Below are 23,654 nucleotides of genomic sequence, written 5' to 3' on the forward strand. Positions count from 1 at the left end.
ATAAACATATACACAATTTTCTGTGCCTACTTCATACAGTAAACATTTTCTTGAAAGTTTTTGATTCTTTGCATATAATAATGGCCTGTTTATATTCACTGATATTTCAAAGGAGGCCACCCATGCTCTGCCAGGGCCCATATAGCAAGAAAGCATGGCCTTGTCAGGCCAGCTACGCTGTAGGCTGATTATCACAGCTCTTCAGTCCAGTAGTGACACATCCATTCTAAATAAGATCAATAAGCACATTTGAGGGTTTTGTTCATGTTGTGATCATTACAACATATTCTACTTGTCACACTTGCTTCTACCTTAGCCCTATAGGATATTGTTCTACATGCTGAATAAGTAAGAAGCTAATAGCAGTTTCTTACCTATTCAAAACAGAGCAGCGAGTGATATTTTCTATGTATTGGTGCTCATAAGCTACAATTTAACAACCCTTCCAGGATGCTATTATATCTAAGTTTTAAAGGGAAAGTACACATGTTCTCTGAATATTGCCCATAGCTATAAAGGAGATGAGGATACTGTACTTGTCAGGTTTTTTTTTTGTAAAGGTAAAATTTAAATGGAAAATGTAGCTCTGAAAAGTTGGCCTATGCATGTTGTCTTCCCTGCTCTAAATCCATCAGTGGGCATGCCTCCTTCCACCTAACACGAAGAGGCATGGGAGAAACAAGCTAAGGGATGGTTTTAAGTAATGCTTATTTAATAATCATTAAATTTACAAAAATATGGAACTTTCTTAGACAATGGAGGAAACCTATACATGTATTGCATTGTTACACCTTCCTATTAATAAATTTCACATAAGTTACATGACATTTGGTTTTATTATGGGAAAAATGTTAGGCATTTTAAACAAAGCAGCAGAGTATTGGAAACATCCCCCCAATCTTTTTATTGTGCAAGAATTAGTTGCAGACTTTCTTTGCTTTTCAGCACTGGAGCTGTAAGTTAATGGTATTTAATTCACAAGCATTACATAAATTAAAATGAATGTCACAAAAGCCTCTAGATTCATAGTGTGAGCTGATTAAGTCTAATTCCAGAATTCAGGTATGCTACAGCATCCATAGGATTTTTGTAAAACTGTAGTAGGGCATCTGCTGTAGTGTCAACGAAGGGCCATTGAAATGTAGGCATTCTCTGGAGGCTCTAGGATTCTTGGCCTATGGAAGAAAAAAAGTTTCACAATAAAGAACATAATTAATTTTTTTTTTCATTGTAAAGTAGAACCGTTTTATATTTTATGTAAAATGTCTGAATGAGAGAGCACTGTTTCATAGGCTGTGGTTTCATCAGTTGTATCCCTTGCAAAATGAGGGGGTTTTATATGTGGCAATTTAAAAAAAAAAAAAAAGGTAGAATGCACAGATATCCTTAACCTGGAGAGCAAAATATATTAATGCAGTAAGTGTCAAGGCACAGCTGTGAGGGAAAACCACGAAGTTTCATAAATGCAGACTAAGGGGTACCATGGTGCGAATTTTGTGGTTGTTGGGAGGGGGGTGGAGTTTCTTTTAATGCTTGGGGTGAGTAGTGTGGGATGGTTGTTTTTGAATTTTATACATTTTTAATATGGATGGTATTGAGTTGAATGTGGGTATGGGGAATTGCTTTTTAATTGGACATTGTAAACCACCTAGAGTAAATTAAATAAAATTTATTAAACTAATATCCTAACATGTTTTTACTTTTGTGGCTTTAAAAACCTGCAAATCCACTTAACTACAGAGTTTGGATGTTTGGAAATTTTTACACCCACACCCCCCCCCCCCCCAAATCTGAGTGCAGATTCATAAGATTATAAGTAGACAAACTTATTTAGTACAGTATAGTTGAGAGTAAATTTTCAAAAGTCAATGAGGCTGGTTTTGGGCATTAACAAGTTTAAATCTCTACATTTCAAAATTTTCCCCTATTCCCTGCCTAACTACCTACCTAAATTCAGAATGTGGATAAATTTAGCTGGACAAAAAAAGGGTGGATTGGTGGGGGAGGGGGGGGTGCCATGATGTCTTAGATGGATAATGCTGATAGGCCTACAACTGCAGTTGAACACAGCAATCCTAAATTTAGGTCAGGGGTGGCCAACTCCATTCCGCAAGAGCCACAAAGAGGCCTGTTTTTCAGGATATTCAAAATGAATAAGCTGAAAGGTAGTTTTGCATATAAGGGAGACAATTCATGCAAATGTATCTGCTGCATATTATGGATATCCTGAAAAAATAGGCTGCAGAGGACCTGTGTCTCAAGGCTTTCAGCTAAACAATTTTCTAAATATAGCCAGTCAAAACAGGTCTGGTTTTCTGGCTCTCTATCATGATTTGTGTAAGATACATGTGTATACAATGGAGGGAGTACATGCAAATCCAGCTCATGCATCTTCAGTCTGGATATCCTGAAAAGCAGTCCTATTTGTGGCTCTTGAGATAGTGTACTCCTGATAGTCAGATTTCAAGCTGATGTCAGCGCTCTTCAGTATTTCTCCATCTCCTAAGCAGAAGTGACACTACACACACTTACACAGTTAGAAAATCCAAACCAAAGGAAAGAAATCTTACCTCTGAGACAAGCCCCACTCACTTGTGGTGATACCTAAGGGTCCCTCCCCTCAGTCGAATTCCTGAGGTGATTTCTGAGATCCCTCAGAGGTAAGCCTCTGTCTGGTAGCCGGTCCCCTGCATGGACTTAGCCCCCAGCGTGGCTGAGAGGCAGCAGGTGCAATACAGAGTGGGGTGGTGAAGGTATTTTCCCTCCCCCCCCCTCCCCACAGCTGGAGACCACCCGGCACAAGACCGGGCAGCGCTGAGACAAGGTAAGGTAGAAAACTTCAGCGTCTGTTAAACTGAGTTGAGCAGTGCCGTCCGGGCTAGACCCCCGTGCAAGGGTCCTCACATATGCTCTGGGGGGGGGGTCGACATCTTGCCCATGTGGTCGGTGCCATTTCCCCCTCTTGATCAGCCGTATTGTCGGCACAACTGAGCCAGGCGCACAAACGACTTGTGCGTGTATCGGCTATGCACACAATGACTCATACAATGGTGCCAGGCGCACAAATAGCGGTTTACACACACATTGACGCACCTAGAGCTCACAAATACACGCACAGACTAGTTTTGAACCACTCCATGTGCACAAATCATGGCACTGCCAGCCAAGGGACAAGCCCTCTGCCCAGCCTGCCACCTGAAAGCTGTGCAACCAGACATGGCCTCTGCCCTATGCTTGCAGAGCGAAGAGACTTGAGGGGCAACCAAAGCAAGATCCCCCTCAGCCAGTAGAGGGATCCAGCTCTACCAATGATATTCCCTGGACCTCTGTATCTCTGACTTGGTCCCTACCCAGATGGGCACCTTGGGGGACCTCCACTGGATTCAATATGGACCCAGGGACCTTTTCCTGAGTGGAATTCTTCCAAAGGCTGCAAACCTTTGTCCAGGTGCAATCGGTACCTCCTGTGACAGCCCCAGTCTCCACCAGAAGCACAAGACATTCCAAGCACCTCTCAGACCCCCTGAGACATGCCCCATCCAGGCAAAAGCCTCCTCCTAGGGGACACTGATACCTCAGGGGAAGAGTCTGACTCCCTGGAGGAAGGGGAAATCCCTCCAGGTATGGAACCATACCGAACCATGATGCGATTCTTCTCCAAAAACGAATTACCAGATCTCGTGTCTCTGAGCCTGAAGACGCTGGCCATTCCAGGCACAAGTACCACAGCGGAGCCAAAGACGAACCCAGTTTTGGTCGGTCTCTTTCAGACCTCATGCTGTTTCCCAATGCTGCAGGCCGTACAACAGCTGATTTACCTGGAATGCCCCGGAGGCCAGCTTCAAAGGAGGACGGGCCCTAGAAGCCCTATACCCCCTGGAACCCACGGCCAAACAACTCCTACGGTTCCCAAAAGTGGACACCATGGTCTGCTCTCTCAAAGCGCACCACCATCCCAGTCAAAGGAAGAGCTGCACTCAAGGATGCCCAGGACAGATGTCAGGAATCCATCCTTAAACAGTCATTTGATGTTGCAGCAATGACCCTGCAGATCGCTTCCTGCTGCACCGTTGTGACACGTGCCTGATTGCTTCTCTCCAGGGACGCAACCACCTCCGCTGAAACATTAGAACCGGCGATATCTTTCCTCACGGATGCGATCTCTGAACTGGTGTGCACCTCAGCCAGGAGCATCTCCTCCATAGTGGCAGCCAGAAGGCAACTATGGCTCCGAAACTGGTCAGCCGACATGATCTCCAAGGCGAAGCTTACGAGAATACCTTTTAAAAGATCCCTCCTGTTCGGAAGCGAACTGGAGAAGTTAGCCAACAAATGGGGCAAATCTTCAGTACCTCGGTTACCGGAGGACAGGAACAAAGGAAACCAGCGCTCCTCTCCCTGAAGAACCAAGGGCAGAGGAGTCCAGCATTTTAGACCTTACAAAAACACATAATCACTTCGGCCCGCTGGCAGGGCCCAGTCCTTTCGGAACAGACACAAGAGGGGAGCTGGCTCACGTACAGGCCCCGGCCGCACTCTACAATGAGAATCAACAGACCTATCCACAAGAAGAAGCCATAGGGGGCAGACTTACCCTCTTCTACCAAAGATGGATCGAGATAACATCGGACAAGTGGGTCCTATCCATCATTCGAGAAGGATACTATCTAGACTTCCACAGTATCTCTCCAGATAAATTTGTGAGATCATCGTGCCACTCCCTCTCCAAGAGGAGGGCAGTAGAAACCACACTGACAACTACTCAGCCTAAAGGCGATAACCTCGGTGCACACGCACCAACAAAATACTGGTAACTGCTCCATCTATTTTATCGTCCTCAAGAAGGAGGGAATGTTCAGGCCCAACCTGGACCTCAAGACCGTCAATCGCTACCTGAGGGTACCGCACTTCTGCATGGAAACCCTACGCTCAGTCATAAGGGCAGTACAACCGGGAGAATTCCTGACTTCACTGGATCTATCCAAAGCCTATCTTCATATCCGGTCCAACACGACCATCAGTGCTTCCTAAGCTTCGCAATATTGGACCATCATTACCAGTTCTGGGTGCTACCCTTCGGACTAGCTCCCGCTCCTCGGACGTTCACGAAAATCATGGTGGTAGTGGCGACAACACTGAGGAAAGAAGGAATCCTCGTACATCCCTATCTGGACGATTGGCTGATCAGGGCAAAATCTCCAGAGGAATGTTACCAGGCGACCACCAGAGTCAAGAATCTACTGTAGAACCTCGGGTGGGTCGTCAACACAGCCAAGAACTGCCTGCAGCCTTCCCAGCCACTAGAGTTCCTGGGAATCCGGTTCGACACCAAGCAAGACAAGGTCGTTCTTCCCCCTACAAGAAGGAAACTGATGGACCAGTTGCAAAAACTGTTGAACTATGCTTGCCCCACGGTATGGGACTACCTCCAAGTCCTCTGTCTCGTGACGACAACCCTAGAAGTCGTTCTATGGGTAAGGGCCCACATGCGCCCACTACAACGTTCCCTACTGTCATAATGGAACCCAATGTCCAAGAACTCCATTCGCCTCCAGCTACCGGCAGAGGTTCGGACCCAGCTCCAATGGTGGCTACAGGAAGACCATCTGAGCAATCGAGTAAGACTATCCCCACCGACCTGGATCTTGCTCACCATGGATGCGAGCCTGCAAGGGTGGGGAGCCCACTGCCAGGAACTGACGGCCCAGGGGCAATGGGACAAGGAAGAGTCAGGATAGAACATAAACCAACTGGAAGCCCGAGCAGTCAGACTAGCCTGCCTGCAATTCAGTCACAGACTCTGGGGTGAATCTTTCAGAGTCATGTCGGACAATGTCACAACAGTTGCCTACATCAACCGCCAGGGAGGAACCAGAAGCCAACAGATGTCCATGGAAATAGATCCCCTAATGGCGTGGGTGGAAGCAAACCTGCAAGGGATCTCAGGACAGCTTGAAGAAGGGGTTGTCTCTCAACTCCCTCAAGGTTCAGGTGGCCACGCTGGCTTGCTTCAGAGCCAAAGTGGACGGCATCAGTTTATCAACCCATCCAGATGCTTCCTGAGAGGGGTCAAACAAATGTGACTACCCTTAAAGTGGCTGGTGCCCCTATGGAATCTCAATCTAGTACTAGACTTCCTAGCGGGAGCTTCCTTCAGACCTACTCGCAGTCTGTCACTATGGCTACTGACCTTGAAGACTGCATTCCTAGTGGCAATACATTCAGCCCGTCGCAACTCTGAGCTTCAAGCCCTATCCTGTCGAACAGTTCCTCAGTTTCACACCGTGATCCATACAACTACGCACAGTCCCCTCTTTTCTTCCGAAGGTGGTTTCTCAATCTCATCTAAACCAAATCATATCACTACCATCTCCAGATGAACATAAGGACGTGGAAGAATCACACCGTCTTTGCCATCTAAACGTCAGCAGATTCCTAGTCCGATATCTGGAAAGAGTGGAGTCTGTATGAAAGACGGACCACCTATTCGTCCTTCGCAGCGGGAAGAAACAAGGGGATGCAGCCTCGCGGGCAGCCATAGCCCGCTGGATCAAAGAAGTAATCAAGGATGCCTACGTAGAGGCAGGGAAGCCTCCACCTCTACAAGTGAAGGCCCATTCTACAAGGGCCTAGGCAGTGTCCTGGGCAGAACCCAAGATGCTGTTGCCTGCCGAGATCTGTCGGGCGGTGACGTGGTCCTCCATACATATCTTCTCCAGGTGCTACCGCCTGGATGTCCAGGCCCAGGAGGACACAATCTTTGCCAGGGCAGTACTAAGTGGGCCACGGGCAGCCTCCCACCTGGTTCGGTAGTAGCTTTTGTACATTCCATTGGTCCTGAGTCCATCTGCTACATGCTAGGAAATGGAGAAATTAGCTACCTGATAATTTCGTTTTCCTTAATGTAGACAGATGGACTCAGCATCCCGCTCACAGCTGCCCCGAAATCCGGAAACCTCACGTGACAATCCCCGAGAACAAGACAAGCACGGGTAAGCCAGGTATTACCCCTAGTTCAAGACGCCCATAGTTGCTGGGTGTTGGCATTTCTTGGTTGAGTGCACTGGCGGTCTCCAATTTGGAAATCAGTTTAACCAGTCCTAGATAATCAAGTTAATCAAATTATTAAAACACACACACATCCACTATTGCTTTTCAAGGAGAATACTAAAGAGCTAAGCTTCTTGTATGGGTATATGTAGGCTGAAGTCAGCTTGAAATCTGACTGTCTCCCATCTGCTATCAGGAGTACACTATACCCATTGGTCCTGAGTCCATCTGTCTACACTAAGGGAAACAAAATTATCAGGTAAGTAATTTCTCCAATTATCTTCATCACTCGCAGCTCTGAAAATCGGTAATGATTAATAATTGGTCTTTCGTGTAATTCTAATATTGTATCACTTTTAATTACTTTGAATTTATACAGTATAATTAAACTGGGACTATGGTGAGTGCTGTACCATATTATTTAGCTCCTGTGTAGAGAGGAAGGGATTTGAGTCATTTGTCCATTGAGAGCACAGTAAATCATGTGAGGGTCTGGGCTTCTAGGAAATATCAGTTTTCCCTGAATGTCTACTTTTTCTAAATGGGAATACTTGAGATTAATTTTTTGCTCTCAAAAAATATACTAAGGCCCTAAACAAAGGATTGTGGAGTAAGCACAAAGTTAGCTCAGCCCACTGTGATAAGAGGGATGTATAGGCATCTGAAACAAAATCGGCAGTGTTGACAAGTCCTATTTTGTTTCACTTCATGTTGAAAATGGAGTGAATGGAAAACCAATATTGTATCAGTTTTCCTTTCTGTGTTGAAAATAAAAAGTTGCCAAGGAATACAAATTAAAAAAAATAAATAAATAAAAGACTGAGTTAATAACATGTGCATGGGTTTCAGTGTTGCTTATTATTATTACCAGCCTATGGTGTGTATGGATATCTATCAGGCCTATGTCCCCAACAGCACTTCCAAAATCTGTTCTTCTGATCCCACAATCAATTGGCTTTTCAAGATCTTTACAATGATTCTGCATGAGATATATTTGCACACATTGAGACCTAGTATATGCTAATTTATTTCATGCCTATGTGACCAAGGTTCCAATTTGTCTTGGGTCGCTGGTTATTTTTACATAAAATGTGTACTTCCTCTGTATTCAGGCAGGCCAGTCCACACAAGTAGGTTATATACTCCAAGCAGCAGGCAGAGACAGAGATCAACTGAGTTGCTGATGTCACACTCATAGCACTGCCCTAGCAGCCTGCTAGTATTTTCTGTCTCCAACAGATGGTGGATGTGCTTCCTGGGTTGGAAGCTAAGGGCTGATGAACAGGAGAAATCTGGTGGACAACTCCTGAGATGATAGACGTTTTCTCCCTCCCTTAGGTGAGCCTGGCCCTGATCAGATGACTAAGCCATGGAGTTTGGCAGCTCCTGATGTGATTACTGAGGGAGGGAGCCCACAGCTGAGTACCACCGGGGACCTGAGGAATTGTCAGTGTGAGTACTTGGGGCCTCTGATCCCACCCCTTCTCCCTCTCTGCTGCCTCTTCATTGTAGATGGCTGACCTTCAGCTTGATCTGGGTTTTTTTTTTAAACCCAGGGTAAAGCAGCCTCATTTGGCTTGGGGCTGTTGAGGGTGTGAGTGCAGAAACGCTGGGGAGGTCTGGTATTTTAAGTGTCCCAGTTGCAATGAGAGCTAATTGTTTTGGGGACTTGCACTGATGGCAGCAGCTGGATGGCATAGCCTAACTGTGAGCAGTTGCAGCCTTGCTAGCTGAATTAAGTGACCATTTTCTGGCACATGCAGGAACCCGTGTGCGGCAAGGAAGTTTTGTTCACCTGGTGATTTGCACCATGGGTTGTCTTTGTGCTGCATGCAGTGACCTCTGAGTGTAGTAACGCAAGCTGGCCGAATCAGAGTCTCTTGGAGAGTGAGGGATAATGTTTGTGCCCAATTGGAAATGCAGAGTGTGCTGGCACTGCTCGGGGCAACCATTACAATTAGAAGCACAGGGACATTTATAAGCACCATTACAAGGGGACCGCTTGGGCAGGACCGGTTACATTTCCTGTTACTGAACTTGGTCCATTTCACCAACTACTCAACCACCTTTTGAACTAACAGAGACCAGGTCCCAAGAGAAGAAGCCTTAGGAGTCCTGCTACTACTGCCCCTGCTGGGGGTTTCACACACTTATTATGGATATTCTGAGAATGGTATGAGGCAGCCCCAGCATAGGATTGGGAAGCCCTGCTCCACAGTCTTCAACCCAGTGATGTCTGCCCCTCTTGCCATCTACTAGATAAGGGAGCCCTGACCGACGTGCCGCAAATGTGCAGTAGAGAGCAGCTCTACCGTGTATGCGCGGGCAAGTATGTCGGCCAGAGCGGAGAGTGCCCGAAAAAAAAAATGGTGCTGGGTCCTTAGGAGCAGGAGCGGTAGGAGCAGTAGCAATGGCGGCGGTGATGACGATGACAAGCAGGAGCGGAAGGAGCAGTAGTGACGACGCGAGGGAGGGAGGAACACCCCCCCCCTGCTGGTTGTGGATGAGCTGAAAGGGAAGGGGATTGAGAGAGGGGGAGTGAGCTGAGGAGGGGGGAGAGAGGAGAGAGTGAGCTGAGGGGAGGGAGGAGAGGGTGAGCTGGGGAGGGAGGAGAGAGTGAGGGGGAGGGAGTGGGAAGGAAATGGACCAAAAAAATTTTTTTAAATGTAGTCCGTTGTTACGGGTTTAACTGCTAGTTTCATATAAAAACAATGCAGTTAACTTTGCTTTCTGGCAACTGTATTGACTTATTGGGAATTTTTTAATCTAAAGGAGGAGGGGTAAGTATTCAAAAAACACAGTGTTGATATAAGAGATGAGAGTAATACTTTATTTACATACTTAAGCCTGTTTGTTTAGGGCCTGCCAGGATAAAGGCACTTTAAAGAATTGGGCATATTTCTATAATTACTAAGTTTAGTAGGAGAGACAGAGCATGCTAGTGGCTCAAACCCAACTAACAAGCTACAAAAAGAGTCAATTACCTCACACTGGACTTGGTTCGCTCTCTCCAGCAGAATTCACAGCAATGACTTCTAAGGGATGGGCTGTGAAATCAAAATCACAAGCGAGAGTGCTTGTTCTACAGATTTCGGCTTTTGTGGTTGCATCATTCACTCTGTACTCCGTAGCAAGCACTGATGGCTCCCAGGAGATCTGCATGGTGGTGCCAGTCATCGCTGGACTTTTTACTTTAGGAGCACAAGGTGCTGAAAGAGATCACAGAAAGTTATTTTTTCATTAGCAGCCAATTGTTTGATCATATTCCACTCTTCATATATGTCAGCATTACAGACATAATTTGATCCTGTTCTTCCTAAACAGAAGCAACAAATTCACAATAATGATTTAAGAAAACCTACAGCAATAGATACCTCCTTTGTCTACAATCACTGAAAAGAACAATGCAACCATTTTCATGAGAACTAATATGTGGAGTTGTGAAAAATTATAGAACTGATTTTTCTTTTTTTTTTTTATTTCATGTTTGCTCTTTTTGCACTTGTAGAACTCAGGAAATGGATCATCTGCCCCTGTGGTTGTTCTTTTTGTGTGGTCTTGGAACCTGGGCTTGGGAGCTCTGCCACTGCACTTATTCTCCTTGACTCCAGGGCCTGGGGAAGGAATCCTACAGTTGGTGCTTGTTTGGTCTCTATGTACCCAGATACCTGGGTGGGGAATCTCCCATTTTCATGCTGTCTCTGTGCTCCCAAGAAGGGGGATCCTCAACATCTCTGCACCCACTATATCATTCCTGCAGCCTAGAGAGGGGATTCTCCTGCCTCTGTGCTCACAGGACCAGGGAAGGGAACACCTATGCAGAGCCAGTGTAAGGATATTAAATGCCCAAGGTGAACATTTTATAATTTTTGTCGTTCATTTATAATAGGGAAATACCTGAATTATTCTATCTAAAATACACATTTAAGTATGGTTGTTGCACAAGTCATACAAAGTAAGTAGAAGTGGGGTTGTATGAAGTTATATTTCTTTTTTTATTCTAGTAAATTTAATGCTTGAAAAAGGTACTGGTTAGATGAAACTAGAAAGTCAAGTCCTTTGAACAGTACAAACTTTGTCACCGCACTCCCAATGTGCCTCATCACTTTCAGCAGGAAGCAGCATAAATGCTCCCAAATGCCTCCATCAATGTTGTCCCTCCTTGCCCCTCCCACTGCTGCCATTCTGTCCCTCCTCTGAAGCAAGATGAGCTCCAGGTCCCACTGCTGCCCAGGGGTGGGGTGGCCCTGCCTGTGGGGTTTGTGGCCCTGCCTTCTCTCACCTCCCTGTTTAAAACAAACTGTGGGAACAGAAAGAGCCAGGGCTATCACAGGAAATGTGAATACATGCTGGTTTATAGTCCCTACATGCCAGCAGGGAAGGAGGGAGTGATGCCACCTCCATCCATTGGTGGTCAGTGTAGGCGGGTAATGCTATCTTGTTTTGGTAGAGAGATAGCTGGCAGCAACAACAGTGGCAAATTTTGATGATGTCTAGGCTAAGGCATCAAAAGTCTTTGCACTATCCCTGATCTTCAGGAACCACTTCTAAGGGTGTGTAAGTCAGTAAATCTCCATTTACATTCGATGCTTGGTCTCTCTTCAGAGACAAAGAGCAGGCATGCCAGTTGGGTACATATTCTGATGGTGGTTTTCAGACACCTCTCCACTGGGAGCTGAATTAAGGCTGCCAACTCATTTCACATCAACCACTGAAGAGTTTTCAAAATGTAATGACCGTTGCTTGCTAATGATCTGACTTGGATCGGAGCTATCATATTAGAGGAGAAAGATTCTATGTCCCCCATACCTATCCAGCCTGCCATCCCATCTCCCTACAACGTGTTCCTTGAACTACTGAAGTATTCTCATTTTCTCATTTTGTTCCTTCTCCTGTATTCATGCAGTCTGCAAATTTGGTAAAGACTCATGTTCAGTGGTCTTCCAGTTGACTATCATCTGGCAGGTAATGCCATCTCTCGCTTTTCCTCTCCCTTATCCGTGTGTCTAACAACTAGAGATGTGAATCGTGTCCTCGATCGTCTTAACGATCGATTTCGGCTGGGAGGGGGAGGGAATCGTATCGTTGCCGTTTGGGTGTTTAGAATATCGTTAAAATCGTGAACCGGCACACTAAAACCCCCTAAAACCCACCCCCGACCCTTTAAATTAAATCCCCCACCCCCAAATGTCTTAAATTACCCTGGGATCCAGCGGCGGTCCATAGCTAAATCGGGGGAAGGGGGAGGGCAGGAAAACCGGCACACTAAAACCCACCCCCGACCCTTTAAATTAAATCCCCCCCCTCCCGAACCCCCCCAAATGCCTTAAAGTACCCTGGGGTCCAGCGGCGGTCCGAAACGGGCTCCTGCTGTTGAAGCGTGTTGTCTTCAGCTGGCGCCATTTTGCAAAATGGCCGCCGCAAAATGGCGGCGGCCATAGACCAACACGATTCGAACCGCAGGAGGTCGCTTCCGGACCCCCGCTGGACTTTTGGCAAGTCTTGTGGGGGTCAGGAGGCCCCCCCAAGCTGGCCAAAAGTCTCTGGGGGCCCAGCGGGCGTCCGGGAGCGATCTCCTGCCGCGAATCGTTTTCCGTACGGATAATGGCGCCGGCCATACGCGTATGGCCGGTGCCATTTTCCGTATGGAAAATGGCGCCGGCAGGAGATCAACTGCAGGAGGTCCGGAACCCTCGCTGAACGACCTCCTGCAGTCGATTTCCTGCCGGCGCCATTATCCGTACGGAAAACGATTCGCGGCAGGAGATCGCTCCCGGACGCCCGCTGGACCCCCAGAGACTTTTGGCCAGCTTGGGGTGGGCCTCCTGACCCCCACAAGACTTGCCAAAAGTCCAGCGGGGTCCGGAAGCGACCTCCTGCGGTCGAATCGTGTTGGTCTATGGCCGCCGCCATTTTGCGGCGGCCATTTTGCAAAATGGCGCCGGCTGAAGACAACACGCTTCAACAGCAGGAGCCCGTTTCGGACCGCCGCTGGACCCCAGGGTACTTTAAGGCATTTGGGGGGGTTCGGGAGGGGGGGGATTTAATTTAAAGGGTCGGGGGTGGGTTTTAGGGGGATTTAGTGTGCCGGTTTTCGGCCCGTTTCGGACCGCCACTGGACCCCAGGGTACTTTAAGGCATTTGGGGGGGGGATTTAATTTAAAGGGTCGGGGGTGGGTTTTAGGGGGATTTAGTGTGCCGGTTTTCCTGCCCTCCCCCTTCCCCCGATTTAGCTATGGACCGCCGCTGGACCCCAGGGTAATTTAAGGCATTTGGGGGGGGGGTTCGGGAGCGTGGGGGATTTAATTTAAAGGGTCGGGGTGGGTTTTAGGGGGTTTTAGTGTGCCGGTTTTCCTGCCCTCTCCCTTCCCCCGATTTACGATTTTTGACGATAAATCGGGGGAATTTGTATTGTATCGTGGCCCTAACGATTTTTGACGATTTAAAATATATCGGACGATATTTTAAATCGTCAAAAAACGATTCACATCCCTACTAACAACAGCAGCAGTGTGAAATCTCATAACCAGAAATATTTCCAGCACTGCTATAGAGATGATATCAACCTGGCAAGGAGAAACTTAAAAACACTATGCCAATTTTCAAAGGGTTTAGATGCCTAATTCTAGGTCCTAAGTTTAAAAATAAGTGCCTAACTTAGGGCCTAAAATTGGGTGCCAAAATTTACAAGCTCAGCCTTTTTTAAATATCAGCCACTAGATTTTAGGTGATTAACATTATGGATAATCTGCTCCTTTCTGATGTAATTACTGTGCTCATAAAACCTCCTAATGTTTTGTGTCAGATGGTAAAGCAATTTGTTTCTAAAAGCATTATGATCTATAACTCTTTATGAACAGGTACTCGTACCAGTGAAACCACTGATGGGTGGGCTTGGACTGCTAAGCCCTGCTGAGTTTCTTGCAATCACAGTAATGTTGTATGATGAACTGCAAGGGGTAGGGATGTAAAAGTCCAGACATGTTGTCCAGGAGGAGTTTAAAACAAACTGAGACAGTGGATCATTTTCAATTTGTCCTTGAACTGTAGCCATATAGTCATTGCCACACTGACTTTCACTCCAGGTTACTTCCACTTCCTGTGATGTCACAGTGCTGTGATAGTTTGAAGCCTCCACTTGGTCAGGTGAGCAGGGAACTAGACAGGAAGAAAAGGAGACTGTCATTTTGCCATGTCAGCTGAATTTCAAATGATAAGACTTATTTTTGGATGGAGAGAACACAGTTTTTAACTAGAACTTATACACACCTAGGGGTAGATTTTAAGAGGCGCGCGAACAGCCTACTTTTGCTTGCGCATCAGACTCAAGCAAAAGTACGCTGGATTTTAGTAGATACGCGCGGAGCCGCGCGTATCCACTAAAATCCGGGATCGGCGCGCGCAAGGCTATCGATTGGGGTAGATTTTCAGACGAGCGCGAATAGCCTACTTTTGTTTGCGCTCCAGGCGCAAACAAAAGTACGCTGGATTTTAGTAGATACGCGCGTAGTCGCGCGTATCGGCTAAAATCCTGGATCGGCGCGCGCAAGGCTATCGATTTCGTATAGCCTGCGCGCGCCGAGCCGCGCAGCCTACCCCCGTTCCCTCCTAGGCCGCTCCGAAATCGGAGCGGCCTAGAAGGGAACTTTCCTTTGCCCTCCCCTCACCTTCCCCTCCCTTCCCCTACCTAACCCACCCGCCCGGCCCTGTCTAAACCCCCATCCTACCTTTGTCGGGGGATTTACGCCTCCCGGAGGGAGGCGTAAATCCCCGCGCGCGAGCGGGACTCCTGCGCGCCAGGCCGCGACCTGGGGGCGGGTACGGAGGGCGCGGCCACGCCCCCGGGCCGTAGCCACGCCCCCGTACCCGCCCCCAAAACGCTGCCGACACGCCCCCGAAACGCCGCGACGACCGGGCCCGCCCCCCGACACGCCCCCCTCCGAGAACCCCGGGACTTACGCGAGTCCCGGGGCTCTGCGCGCGCCGGGAGGCCTATGTAAAATAGGCTTCCCGGCGCGCAGGGCCCTGCTCGCGTAAATCCGCCCGGTTTTGGGCGGATTTACGCGAGCAGGGCTCTGAAAATCCGCCCCATTTTGTATAGCCTGCGCGCGCCGAGCCGCGCTGCCTCCCCCCGTTCCCTCCAAGGCCGCTCCGAAATCGGAGCGGCCTCGGAGGGAACTTTCCTTTGCCCTCCCCTCACCTTACCCTCCCTTCCCCTACCTAACCCACCCACCCGGCCCTGTCTACACCCCCCCCTTACCGATGTCGGGGGATTTACGCCTCCCGGAGGGAGACGTAAATCCCCGCGCGCCTGCGGGCCTGCTGCGCGCCGGGCCGCGACCTGGGGGCGGGTACGGAGGGCGCGGCCACGCCCCCGGGCCGTAGCCACGCCCCGTACCCGCCCCCAAAACGCGGCCGACACGCCCCCGAAACGCCGCGTCGACCGGGCCCGCCCCCCGACACGCCCCCGACACGCCCCCCTCCGAAAACCCCGGGACGTACGCGAGTCCCGGGGCTCTGCGCGCGCCGGGAGGCCTATGTAAAATAGGCTTCCCGGCGCGCAGGGCCCTGCTCGCCTAAATCCGCCCGGTTTTGGGCGGATTTAGGCGAGCAGGGCTCTGAAAATCTACCCCCTATTGAACTATTTTTGAATGCCAGAAATCATCAGTTTAAAGAAAATATCAGTCGATGAAGGTCAGCATGGTGTTTCTCTGCCAAGAATATCTCCTGATCAGAGAGTATTAGTTTACAACAAACTGCTGTCATTTAAAGGAGAGGCAATACAATTATTTTAAACTAACAGCCTTTCAATTATGGTTAAACAAGAATGGCACTGAGAGATGTCAGAGAACTACAATACTTGCACTATAAAGGCACCTTCTCATACATATGTAAACGTAACTGTGAAATTTAGAATTCAATTATTGTTTGAATAGAAAACCAATGTTAGGATATTATATGCATTTTTTCCATACATAAACTATAGGGAAAAATCAAACACATTTGGCCTATGGATTTTTTTGGTCTGAGAAGAACAAATATAAGAATTACCAAATCCAGATGTTAATGAAGCAGCTGTTGAATTACAAATGCCATTGGAAGCAGCCACCGAAAATAGGTACATGGTCCCACATGTTAGGGTGCTAATTGAGCAGAATGTGTCTTCTGTATAGTAGGAATATATGAAGTTATCACTGCCACTCACTGTAGCCATGTAAGACAGAGCGCCTCTGCTATGCTCCCATGTAAAGAGGGCTGAGTTATTCAGACACTCCATTTGCACATTGCTGTTTTCTGGGATACATGGCACTATAGAAAACAAAATAAGCCACATGAGTTCAAGGGATGGTTTTATCCACACTGAAGAATTAAATGATATATCAGCACCGAGACAAAGGGACAACACCAAATATTTACTGCACCTTATCTTGGGCAGCTGTTGGAAAGACAAATAACATGTGATTTAATAAATAATTAATACTAATTACCAGTTACTATGTCAATTGAAGAGTTTAAAGTACTAGCACATCCGTTATCCAAGGCAAACACATCAACAGTATAGGTTACTCCACATTTTAAGCCAACTAGGAGGCAGGTAGTATCAGTAGTGTTACATGATGAGTCCTCTCTACCGGCTGTAGTTGCTGTCACGTGATACTCTTCTGCACCTGTACTCTGGGCCCATGAAACCGAAGCCACATTAGTTTCACAATTCAGTCTGAAGCCAACTTCTTCTGGTGCACAGGGGGCTAGAAACACACACACACAAAAACAGTCAAAAAGAGTAATGGAAACTGATACCCCTTCTTATATGGAATCAGAAAATACCCAAATGACTCAAAACATCTTCCCAGAAGTATACTAAAGGCCACCACACATAGCAACATTGAAGCATGTAAAACTTGGCAGTAGCTCAGGTCCTGACATTCCTCAGACGTTTACTGCCTTCCACTGAGTTTCCTGATTTTATTCTATACCAAATGAGACCAGGTGAGTCTTAAAATATATTCAAAAGAAAATAGCACACTGCGCAAGTGTCCTCTCCCCACATTGCAAACACTAAAGCAAAGCAGAACATAGCATCTAAAGGATTAAAATTGGATAAATCAGGTCTAGTGGGACTACTGTCTGTGCTGAGTTGCTCAGAGAGCAACGATGCCATTTACACAGCTTGCGGCCCGCCAAATCTCCACTCCGCTCGCGGCCCAATATGGCTCGCACCCAGTGGCGTAACAAGGGTCTCCGCCCAATGCATTTGTGTGCCTCTCCAGCGTCCCCCCCTTCCCCCTTAATCCTTGTACTAATGCTTAAGGTCATAGAAAATCAGTGGCATCTCTAGACAGAAGAATTGGGGGGGGAGCCAAAATGACATTTCTTCATTACACCCACCTCTATAGCATGGATCCTGCTTTAAAATTGGTTATTAAAAAAACTGTTAATAAAAAAGTCCAAAGGGTCTTCTGTGTAATTTAAAAAAGCTGGCCAGTTTCACACTTCTAGTAAAACTACTATAAAATTATTTGATAGCCTCATTCAACTAATTCTATATGGCTATGAGAGTGAAGTCTGGAATATATAGGAAGGAACAGAATGTCAATATAAATCCTGCACCTCCAGTTCTGTATCTCTGTGCATCCACTGAAATTCCCCCAAACAATGGAGCTTGGATGTTTCCCTTACAGCTCATCATACTAAAAGATATTTTCAAATTCTGGTGTCATGTCACAGTAATAGCAGCACAAACACCTTCCACTGCCAGGCACATTGTGAACTAAAATAAAACCTCGCAAAAAAGACACTCAAAATCTATACTGCAATACTATCGTAACATAATAGTAATAACACCAAGGACGCAAACAACAATAACCCTACCTGTGAAAAAGCAAGGGTAAATATTACACTGGGTCCTAGAATACCAATACACCTCCTACTGAGGAAACAAAATAAACCCGATTGCTATAGATCCCTATACAGACACTACATGCTAGCAGAATCTCTCATTATGGTCACACAGAGCAGAGACAGACTCTTACCAAATACAGAATACAAAATAAAGGAGCACAAATTAGACAAAAACTGAAATGGAAACCCCAAGAAGCCAGACTCTGTGCATTAACAATGGAAAAACAGAACCACCATTCCTCATACAACAAATAAAATCAAGAAACATAAAACATGTTATAATAGTAAAACCATACTAATAAAAGAATATTTTATAACTACTGATAAATAGACTTTCTATTAATTAAAATCATATATATTTTTTTACAATTTCCCAAACATCAATAAAATATTTCAAAATTTTTATTTATTTATTTATTTGTTTTTATATACCGACATTCACACAGGGAATCACATCGGTTTACATGATGTATGAAAGATAGTGTGATTATAGGCCACACTATTCTGTATTACAAAACACAGAGTAATTATATCGAGGTGAGGTTTTGATACCTATATATACATTTTGTGTGCTTATTGGTGACACTATTTTACAGAGTAATTACAGTGAGGTACTAAAAACAGCACATATATCAAATAACACTCAATAATTAAAACTAATAAGGATTTAAAAAGCCCTTGCTTGTCCATATGTGGGAGCTCTTGATTTCAAGTCAACCTGATATTGTCGAGGTTTAGGGGTTTATCCTCTCTCTCTCTCTCTCTCTCTCTCACACATACGCTGTCACATACATACACATTCATGCTCTTATACCCACCATAACCTCTCGCTCTCACAGACACTGACACACTCTCAGGCTCTAACACACTCTCTCCTTCTTCATACACCTCCCACACACAAACTCTTACTCTCCTGGATTTTCTCATACACACTCATGCTCTCACTCGCTTCCTCACATACACACAAACACACACACCCAGGCAAGCTCCCAATCATTCTCACACACACACACACACACACACACACACACGTACATGTAGGCAAGCTCCCAGTCATTCTCAAACACACACTGACCCCCCAGGCAGGCTCCCATTCATTTTCACACCACTCCCTTCCCACCCCCCAGGCATGCACACATTCATTCTCACACACAAATATACCACATACAGGCAGGCACCTATTCTCACACATACAAACCCCAGGAAGACACCCATTCATTCTCATACACAGACACACCCTCAGGCAGGCACCCATGCATTCACACACACATACACCCCCAGGCAGACTCCCATTCATACACATGCACACACTGAAGGCAGACCCCCCTCTATTTCTTATACCAGCAACCTCGGAGCCTCTCTCATTCCTCTGCTGCCACTGTCACTGCTGCCGCATGGCTATTGGGGAGGCGCTGATTGCTGCTACTGGCACTGAAGCCCATTCTGCTGCCTCCTCTGTGCAGGCCCCGTGGGCTTCCACTTCCTCCATGCTGATCTCGTACACTGTGAGATCCACATAGAGAACGTGCTACTCTTGCACATTACCAAAGATTACATGTGCCAATCACTAAAAAATAATTTTTTTAGTTTTACCTTTGCTGTCTGATCTTAGTTTTCTAATCGGTTGGTCACAGACTTTTTTTTCTCACCTTCCCTTTCTTGTTTTTTTGTCAATTCCTTTTATATTGTCTTTTTTTCTATTTCTTTTCTCTCCATGTTCTTTCCTCAAACACACAGTCAGGTTCTCATTCTCACATGCTTTCTCTCTCTCTCTCTCTCTCTCACACACACACACACACAGGCTCTCTTTCACATGCTCTCTCTCATACAATCATTCATGCACACAGTCTCTCTCTTGCACATGCTGTCTGACTCTCACACACACACAGGCTCCCTCTCACTCCCACATGCTGTCTTGCTCAAGCACAGGCACTCACTGATATGCTGTCTCTCTCATACACACAGAGGCTCTCACATGCTGTCTCTGCAAACATTCAGGTCCTCACTCCCACATACAGTCTCTCAACTCACACACACACAATCTCTCAACTCATCTCATACACACACACACACACTCTACAGGCCCGCTAATGCTCAGCGCCCTAGGCCCAGGCCTAGTGCTTCCACCGGCCCTGCCTCTATCATATCCCCTCTCAGCATCCTCTTCTCCAAGCTAAGCAGCCCTAACCTCTTTAACCTTTCTTCATAGGGGAGCTGTTTCATTCCCTTGATCATTATGGTCGCTCTTCTCTGTATCTTTTCCAGTTCAGTTATAACATTTTTTGAGGTGTAGTGAGATGCAGCCTCATCTTTTTTGAGAACTGCACAAAGGATGGTGAAGCATCTTCAAATAATAGTTGTGCTTTGCACTGCTGAGGTTGAGTTGCCCGCATATAGAACACACCATTATTTTCCCCTGAAGCAGACCAGACTCGAAACATGGGGTACTCATAATAATGGGATTATGATAAGTATAATTGCATTTTCATTTGCATAAACAAAATATTAATAAAAGTATGAAGACCAGGACCTACGATTATATTATGGCATATTTAGTATAAGCGAATCACCACAATCCTGAAGGGATGGGACTCAGCCACTACACCCAAAAAATGCAAAATGTCCCACAAACTTCCCTTTTAGGATTTAATACATTTGTGAGATTTTTTTACATTTTTTATATTCAGTATAAGTGTCATACAGTTCCTTTGATAAGGATCCTTTGTAATAATTGCAAAAGAATGCTGGCAAGTCATTTAAGAGATGTTTATGGCATAATCTAGGGTAAATTATTATTGCTGTAAATTTTTCTTCTGATTTTGGACTGGTTTTTATATTATTACCAAAGAAGAAGAACCTGGCTAATTTTGTGAGTGTAAGAGGCATTATTGGCCAATGTGATGCATTACACATTATGTTACACAATAGGATCGGATGTTATAGGTGGCCAGAAGCAGACTTTCCCTGAACCTAAGTTAAAAGGTACAATGAAACAGCCTGAAAGGAAGACTTACTGTCTAAGGAGAAGGAGAATGTTGTAAGGATATGCTTTAAAATTATTCCACAATGAATCAATAACCCTTCAAGAGGCAGCATATTTACTGTACAGGCTCTGGGTTAACTCAAACTCAGGCATCAAACTATCAATAAAATACTCTATCGAGTGGGGTGTATTGGCATTATATACCAAACTTTGTCTGTCATAGGGATTAAAAAACATTTTCCATGATATTTTTCAAACAGAAACAGTTAACACTAAATTTCAGAAGCTAAAGTCTGTGAAACCAATAATGCCTTGTGTTCCAAACCAGTCAGCATTCATGGCATCTACTGTAGACTCTAGTCAGCCAATAGCTGGAGTTACAGAAGAAATGACAGCAAACAATAGTAAAGTTTACCTGTCTGAGTTTCAATAGGGAAACTGGGTGGACTCTGGCATTCTTCATTGAACGCAACCACAATGACACTGTAGGGCAGGCCGCACTGAAGATCGATCACATCGCAAAATGTATCAGAGCTATTGCAGGAATAGGAGATCCCGCTGCCGTTCATCACCACTGAATATTGCTGTGCTCCAGCACTGTGATTCCAGCTAATCTGTGCAGTGGTAGTGATACAAGACTCTGAGACGACTACATCCTGCGGGGTGCACGGCACTAGGAAAAAAACAATAAAACAATATTCCCAGATGCATCTTTAGGTGTGAGCAATAAGCAACCCATGTTAGTTCCTGCTAACTTGCAAAGCAGTGATGGAGTGATAGAGCTTCTTAGTGGAGGCTCAGAACTAGAACTGCAGCTTTAAGAGTCTGTCTCCAGTTTCTTGCTGTTAAGGGGCTGTAGGTTTTTAGTGAAAAACAGAGAAAAAAATATCAGAACTGCTTGTTCCAAATGCAGAAATCCTTTAGGAGCCCAATTACCTGTGTCTACTTCAAAGACAGTATTTCGCGAGCTGGTACATGCTTCCCAACTGGCACCGATGCTCACGTTGTACCTGACCCCACAGTGAAGATCGGCAAGGCTGCAGACTGTGTCCGAGCTATTACACGAGGTTTCATGCCCATCGTTCCCCACCGCAGTCACTACATTCAGCACTGTTCTGTTACTGGGCTCCCAGGAGACAGTCACGATATTTTTGTCACAGTCCAGAAATCTCACAACTCCTTCCGGAGGGCAGGGAGCTGAGGGAGAATTGATAATTGTTCATCGTTAGTGACTGAGGAAATATCAATGCAAAAACATATTCTTTAACGTCCGGGCTCAACGCTTTAGTATCTTCACAATAGATAAACTAGAGTGCTAATGATTTTCCTCTTCAAAAGAGTGCTACAGTATGTTTTCAAGCCGACATATTAAATAACACTTTTTTCCTAGCAATGGGAAACTTTGGCAGCAACAATCCTAGCCCAGTTATACACTGCCCTCCTGGTGGTACCCTGTCATGATGTCCTGCGCCCTAGCAGCTTTGCTCTTGAATATTCAAATAAGCCAAAGAGATGGGGCTGTTTTGTTTTGCTGAAAGTAGACTATCTTTAAGAGTTCATTTTATATTCATATATGTATATATAATGTGTATGTGTGTGTAAGTTTTTGGGGTGGATGTGGTTTGTCCTATCCAGAGCAGAACAAACCAAAAAACTAGCACATCTCAGACTAAACATTTTCATATTTTTTTAATTGCACTTAAGAAAATAAGAAACGCCATATTAGGTCAGACCAAAGGTCAATCAGGTCCAGCATCCTGTTTCCAACAATAGCCAATTTAGGTCACAAGCACTTGATAGGATCCCAAATAGTAGATAGGTTTCATGCTTACACTTGGGAATAAGCATTGGCTTTCCTCAAGTCTACTTGGTTAATAACTCCTCCAGGAACTGGTCCAAACCTTTTTTAAACCCAGCTATACTAATTGCCTTTACCATACCCTTTGGCAATAAATTCCAGAGCTTAATCATCATTCAAAAAATATTTTCTCTGACTTGTTTTAAATGCACTACTTACTAACTTCATGGGGTATCCTCTAGACTTTTTAGTTTTTGAAAGAGTTAACAACCAATTTGCATTTACTGATTCCACTCCACTCATGATTTTATAGAGCTCTATCATATCTTCTCCAAGCTGAAGAGCCCTAACCTTTTTAGTCTTTCCTTGTAGTGGAGCCAATACATCCCTTTATCATTTTGGTCACTCTTCTCTCTACCTTTATATCTTTTTAGATGCAGCAACCAGAATTGCACACAACCTTCTAGGGTCAGTTGCACCATGATGTGAAACAGAGGGATTATGATAGTCTCCATGTTATTCTCCATTCCTTTCCTAATAATTCCTAACATTCTCTTTGATTTTTTTTGACCATGGCTGCACAGGATTTCAATTCATTGTCCACGATGACACCCAGATCTTTTTCCTGGGGCGTGAATATAGAACCTAACATTGTGTAACTACAATTTGGATTATTTTTCCTTATGTGCATTACTTTGCTCTTGTTTGCATTAAATTTCATCTGCCATATGGATGTCTAGTGTCACAAGGTCTTCCTGAAATTTCTCACAAATCTGCTTATGATTTACCAACTTGGAATAATTATGTGTCATCTGCAAATTTGATCATTTCATTCATTGTTCCCTATCCCAGATCATTTATAAAAATATTAAAAAGCACCAGTCCCAGTACAGGGTCCTGGAAACTCTGCTGTTTACCTCC

The 23,654-nt window shown here is 45.5% G+C and overlaps 1 protein-coding gene across 1 annotated transcript in view; it reads right to left on the bottom strand.

Annotated features, from left to right (window-relative positions):
• Positions 1 to 703: 703 nt before the first annotated feature.
• LOC115100214 overlaps positions 704 to 23,654 on the bottom strand; it is a 104,064-nt gene continuing 81,113 nt past the window's right edge. Inside the window, exons 33-39 of the mRNA XM_029618540.1 lie at positions 21,872 to 22,132; positions 21,351 to 21,608; positions 16,539 to 16,799; positions 16,102 to 16,359; positions 13,921 to 14,208; positions 10,035 to 10,259; positions 704 to 1,175 (exon numbers count right to left, since the gene is read on the bottom strand). Coding sequence (XP_029474400.1) covers positions 10,036 to 10,259; positions 13,921 to 14,208; positions 16,102 to 16,359; positions 16,539 to 16,799; positions 21,351 to 21,608; positions 21,872 to 22,132 — 1,550 coding nt within the window. The 3' untranslated portion in view covers positions 704 to 1,175; position 10,035. The remainder of the gene's footprint in view (positions 1,176 to 10,034; positions 10,260 to 13,920; positions 14,209 to 16,101; positions 16,360 to 16,538; positions 16,800 to 21,350; positions 21,609 to 21,871; positions 22,133 to 23,654) is intronic.

The sequence above is a fragment of the Rhinatrema bivittatum genome, chromosome 10 (genome assembly GCF_901001135.1).
Source record: "Rhinatrema bivittatum chromosome 10, aRhiBiv1.1, whole genome shotgun sequence".
NCBI classification, from domain to species: domain Eukaryota; kingdom Metazoa; phylum Chordata; class Amphibia; order Gymnophiona; family Rhinatrematidae; genus Rhinatrema; species Rhinatrema bivittatum.